The sequence below is a fragment of the Nuphar pumila genome, chromosome 5, assembly GCF_984573655.1.
Source record: "Nuphar pumila chromosome 5, dmNupPumi1.hap1.1, whole genome shotgun sequence".
NCBI classification, from domain to species: domain Eukaryota; kingdom Viridiplantae; phylum Streptophyta; class Magnoliopsida; order Nymphaeales; family Nymphaeaceae; genus Nuphar; species Nuphar pumila.
The window spans coordinates 47973993-47979992 of record NC_143253.1 but is presented as its reverse complement, the minus strand read 5'-3'; the positions used below and the strand labels follow the sequence as shown (position 1 = coordinate 47979992).

Here is a 6000-nt window from a genome sequence, read left to right as displayed (position 1 = left end):
CTTTCCCTCTCCTCCTCCTCCTCTTTCTTCTTTTGTCTTTCCCTCTCCCTCTCCTTCTTCTTTTGTCTTTGCTTTTCATTCTCCTCCTTCTTCCTTTGTTTTTCCTTTTCTTCGCCATCCTTCTTCTTCATCATCTTTAGTTCTTCCCCATGCTTCCTTTGCTCTTCAGCCTTAATATTTGATGAATAATCCTTCGTATAATACAAGTTCAATGCTTTGTCACTTTCTTTATCATTCTCAATCTTCATTATATTTTGGTACCCTTCATAACACTCATATAGATGGGAACGACAGATTATTTCATTAAGTCTCATAAAATCGAACGGTAGGAGATTTCTTGTCTGACGAGCTTTAGACATTGCTAACATGCACAACACATAAATTTAACTGCATCATTATATGTTACAATCGTCTCCTCAAGTATGTAATATTAGAAATCATCCCATTCGTTAAACAATCACCAACATTATAAATCGTTGCAATATTTGGCTTCATAAGTAAACATCGTTGTAAGATTTAGCAAACTTAAGTACAAATTGAGGTAACTTCATAAATACACATTGCTACTGCTTTAAATGTATAAATCGTCGTTGCTTCAAACTTACAAATCGTTGTAGCAATCGCAACCTTCATAAGTACATATCGTTGTAACGTTTGGGCTTCATGCATAAACATTGATGTATGATTTATCAAACTTAAGTACAAATCATGGTAATTTTATTAAATCATTATTGTTTCAAACGTATAAATCGTTATAGAAATTGCAACCTTCATAAGTACATATTGTTGTAACATTTGGGCTTCATACATAAACATTGTTGTATAATTTATAAAACTTAAGTACAAATCATGATAATTTCATTAAATCGTTACTGCTTCAAACATATAAATTGTTGTTGCTTCATAAGAACAAATTGTGCTAACTGTTTTTCGATGCTCAGAAGGTAGATATATACAAATCGATTTGTTTTAGTATGAAAATAGGTGTTATTTAGCATAAATAGTAAAACCAGTTGTAAGATTTAGCATTCATATTTACAAATTGATTTGTTTACATAATGAAACCTTATACGAAACTCACCAAAACGATATGAGTTTTGGTAATCCGACAGTAGAGGAGAAACACCCAGAACCAGAAGGTAGACACAGTCAATGGTGGCAACGATGCTGACACTGCGTAGACAATGGCAAAGGATGTTCTGGTGACAGCAGTCGATGATAAAGGGTGCTCCGGCGACAACAGACTATGGCAAAGGGTGCTCCGGCGGCAGCAGACGACAGTGAAGGGTTCTTCGGTGGAAGCAGACGATGACAAAGGAGGGTCTGGAGGCAGCAGACGACGACAAAGGGTGCATCGTCAAAGGGACCTCCTGTTACAACAGATGGTGCAAAAGTTTATTGCTTAGGACTAAAATGAAACGTTTGGACTTTGAAGAGTTAACACCATTCTCGAACCGGTGTTTTACTTTTCTAGATGGAGGATCTCGAACCGTCGTTTCACTTTTTTGGATAGAGGACATTTTAATCCTTTTCTTGAACCGTCGTTTCATGACGAGAATGACGAGAAAGGGTACTTAAGTCTTTGCAACCGCACCGGACTCTGATGCTAAGTGATGCTGACACACACGGGGATACGAGCCCCACGAGCTTATATACGTGGCGCTCATTCGGACCCCCAAATATGATGCACTGTAGCAAACAATGTGTCTTAAGGGGGGGGGGCATATAACCTACTTGGCTTCTTTATTGTCTCCAATAAGTTTTGATATGGGGGGGGGACATATAACCTACTTTGCTTCTTTATTGTCTCCAATAAGTTTTGATATTGACGTCTTTTCTGGCTTTGTCAATCATCGCCCACAAGTGCTCTTCTCTGGTATGGGTGGCTTCAAGTGAATGAGATGTCATGAGTTTGAAACCCACTGAAACATCCTTCTCTACAAGGTCGAAGCTGGTTGTGCTGCCTGGTAGGTAGGGAGAAAAGGGTTTTACCAACCGGAGGAAAGCCAATACACAGTCAGTAAAGAGGAGGTTTTCTTTGGCCTAGGCCAAAAAGAAAAACTGGGTCAATCATCCATTAGAATAGGAGAGAGTCCAAGTTCGGTGTGTTGTTGTGTCTTCTGTATTAGCTGATTCAATCATCCGTTTGAGGAATAGTGTACAAGATGGCTCTATTGTTTTGCTTGCCAAACGGTTCGATTTGACGTTGGGAGGGGCCAAGTTGGATATGCTTTATCCTATGGTGGAGGAGATATGGAGAATAAAAGCTGCATCACCACAGAAAGCAAAATCAATGCATAACCAGATTCAATTCTCAGGGAGATACTCTCCCTCCCATCAGAACAGCAGTAAGCATAAGTATTCTCTCCAAGCGATGGAGGTATCTCGGGACATCCATACCAGATGTATATTTTGATCAGAATGACTTCTCCTTGCATGAGGCAAACAAATCCAAGAAGAATCAGAAGGCCTTAGAAGGAGAAGCAAACAAGAACATGAATTTCATCACAATTGTTGATTTGTTCTTAATGCGCCACGTCGGTAGGCTGAGAAGCTTTCAGCTGTGTTTTGATGTAAAGAGCAGGGATGATTGCAACCATGTCAATGCATGGATTGGTCACCTTGCTTCAGTGAGGAGAGTTGAAGAGATCTGTCTCTACCTTAGTGCAGGAGTTGGAGATCCCCATAAGTTGCAGTTTGATTTGTTTGATTGTAGATCCATATTAAGCTTAGAATTGAGGGCCTGCTATTTTGAGTCTCCATCAAGTAATGGATGGCTCTTCTGCTCCCTCGGGACTCTGTCCCTTGGGTACATGTTCTTACCAGGCAAGCTAATTCAAAGTATGCTTCAGGGTTGTCCACTGCTCGAAAGCTTGACTATTGAATATTGCTATGGCTTGATGGAGGTCCAGATTTTTGGTCAGCGTCTAATGAGTCTGAGCTTGAGAATTTGCGAGGATATACACAAATTAGAGATTGCTGCACCATGTCTGAATTCATTCCAGTTCCAGTGTTGCACACTGATCATGGGAGAAAAATGCTTAAAGCTTGTTGAGGATCTTGCTCGTGTTAAGGTCCTTGAAGTTTGTGGTTGTTTTCTTCAAGACATTTCTTTTTCCTGTCTATGCTTTAGTTTCCCCACAGAGATTCATTCATGTATAGCCATGGGAAAATAGTTCCTGAAAATATAATCGACAGAAGCCTTTTGGCAGGAATCACTCTGTAGGAAAGAGTGAGGTAGCCATGGTAAGCTGAAGCTCACATTTCTACGTGGGTGAGTCCAATGTAAATGAAACTGTCATTATAGAATTATTACTTGTTTGGAAGAAGGTAGGATGATTCATGATTTCCTTATAGACTCTGTTTGGGAGCCTGGAATCGGAGGTGTCTTGCGGTTTCCCCAATACTCTCGGAGCAGTGGTGTCGTCAAAGCAATACATTGGGAATGGAGTTGGCAGCTCCAACACCACATCTCAACACCATCCACAAGCTGATGTTTTTGGCAACTCCATTCTCAATACCACATATATTTTTGCAACACGAAAATGATGTTGCCATCCCAATGCAAGGCTCCCAAAGAGAGCCCTAGGTACCAATAGGAAACTTTCTTAGTACCAGTGTCCCATGCCCAAAACAATCTCACATGGACACTACCAGTGTAGTGTCCCGTGTCTACAATATTCTCCGATGGACACGATGTAGAATTGGCAAATAATGAAATCAGAATTGAATGGAACTCAATAGCATCCTTATTTACATGTTTTTAATTTGTTTGTTTCTTGGTCCTTGTGTACGTGTATGTAGATTCTTGGTTGTTGGAGGTCTGGAATTGAGCTTCATCAAATTAGCAACTTAGAACAGTTCACTCTTCTTGAATGTCATGCAGAAGATATCCCAGCAGCCATTCCTGTTCTACTGCTCAGCAGTTCACCTCGACTTCACGACTTGTCATAGAAAGTGGGTTAATTAGCCAACTCTCTCTCTATATTTCTCTGCATGGTCATGAATATCTATTTATTTTTCAGAATTTGAGTACCACCTTTCTCATGCTTTTTTTTTCATCACTAGATGAAAAATTCTGTGAACTCTTTTCTGCTCAGGAAGACAACGGTTTGCGGACATCTGGTTGCCAACTTCTACATCTTCGACATATTGAGATTATTCTTTTTAATGGGACAGAGTGGGGATTAACTTTATTGGAATATTTTATCAAAAGTTTTCCGCTGTTTGAATATATAATTAATGATAACTCTTGGATCAAGAATGAAGAATGAGTGGACTACCATCAACAATAAAGTGCCGCGTTTGCAAAAGAAATATCATCACCTTGCAATTAAGGTTCTTTTTTTTACCTTGGGAGGAAGATGAGGAAGGATAGAAGCTGTTGCAAACCAACGGAGGGCACATGCTTTTATTGTTATGAACCAAATCTTGGCTTTCTTCCTTTCCAATATTCTGCATTCCTTGTCTCAAGACTAACTGATACTTTTGTAATTTTTATAGCTGAATCTTCTTTTAGTTGCTGTCTTTTTTTTGTTGATTGGATCACCAGGATATTTAAATGGTCCTGCCTTTGTTTTGCCTGGGTATTTGAATGGTCTTAAGAAATATGATACTTTTATTATTATTATTTTTTGAAATTCTTTTGATGATGAGGAACCTGCCAACAGGGTTCTGAACAAAAATGAATCACACGATTTTAACGTGGTTTGGTGTAAAATCACCTACATCCATGATACTCCACTCAACACTTTTACGTGTGGAGTTTTTTACTATTTAAAGATATTACAGGATTGTCGACCACACATAGTTGATCTCCTGGTTTTTTCATTTGTTTACATTTGGTACTCTTAACCGAATTATCCTCTTGTTTAGTATTATCAATAATCTCTAGATTATCACTAGTCTTGATCTCCTCCACATTTGCCTCACACGTGTTCTCTTCTAGAGTGTTCCATTTGACTCTATCGTAATCATCTGCAGGAGTCTCACTATGCTCGTCGGTTGCACATTTGTCTCTACCAGAATCTGGTGTGAGAGTCACATTATCATGAGTCCCATTATCGTGGTCTTGCTTGTAACTACACTTGATCATATCGGCACTTCTTATGAAAGTCTTGTGTCTAATATTATCTCTATTGTTAACAGAACCCCTCAAACTGGTCGCGAGTGGAGCAGAGAGATCCAATTTGACTCGAAGATCAAGGAAGATAGTATGCGGCAGAGGTTTGGTAAAGAGATCGGCAAGCTGCTTGGATGATGGCACATAATGAGTAATAAGTGTCTCAGGAGCAACTTTCTTCTGCCGCATGATAATGTGACTCAGCAAGTTGCTTGGATGATGGATATTTAGGATACAATCAGGTGGTCATTCATCCCGAAGACCAGAAGAAGACAACATTCACTTGTCCTTATGACACGTTTGCTTATAGGAAAATGCCGTTTGGGCTTTGCAATGCCCCGACAACATTTCAGTGGTGCATGATGGCAATTTTCTCACACATGATGGATGACGTCCTTGAGATTTTCATGGACGATTTTTTGGTCTATGGCTCTTCCTTTGATGATTGTCTCCAGAAGCTATCTCATGTACTTCAGCATTATAGGGAGACAAATCTTGTGCTCAATTAAGAGAAGAGCCATTTTATGGTACAACATGGGATTGTTCTTGGGTATATTGTGTCCGAGAAAGGGATTGAGGTCGATAAGGCCAAAGTGGAGACCATTACTAGATTATCTCCGCCGACCTTTATGCGGTAGGTGCGATCATTCTTAGGGCACGTAGGTTTCTATCGATGGTCCATCAAGGATTTCAATAGGATTTCTCGACCGTTGTGCAACCTGCTGTCAAAAGAGCAACCATTTGTTTTTTATGATGCCTGTCTGAAGACATTTATGTCTCTAAAGGAGGCCTTGACCACAACTCCTATTCTTCGGTCTCCTCAATGGTCAGTACATTTTGAGATCATGTGTGATACTTCTGATTACGCAGCTGGAGCT

At 39.8% G+C, this 6000-nt stretch overlaps 1 protein-coding gene across 1 annotated transcript; it reads left to right on the top strand.

The window, feature by feature from the left end:
* Positions 1 to 2495: 2495 nt before the first annotated feature.
* LOC149837527 (F-box/FBD/LRR-repeat protein At1g13570-like) lies at positions 2496 to 3954 on the top strand. Its single transcript, XM_090008057.1, has 2 exons — positions 2496 to 3083; positions 3805 to 3954. Exons 1-2 carry the CDS (start codon positions 2496 to 2498, stop codon positions 3952 to 3954), a joined length of 738 nt encoding a protein of 245 aa, XP_089864183.1.
* Positions 3955 to 6000: the final 2046 nt, after the last annotated feature.

Bases quoted from the DNA above. Each gene is read 5' to 3' on its own strand.
- LOC149837527 (XM_090008057.1), top strand. From the start codon at position 2,496: ATGAATTTCATCACAATTGTTGATTTGTTCTTAATGCGCCACGTCGGT. The intron at 3,084-3,804 runs GTTTGTGGTTGT...ACGTGTATGTAG, and splicing joins CTCGTGTTAAGGTCCTTGAA to ATTCTTGGTTGTTGGAGGTC.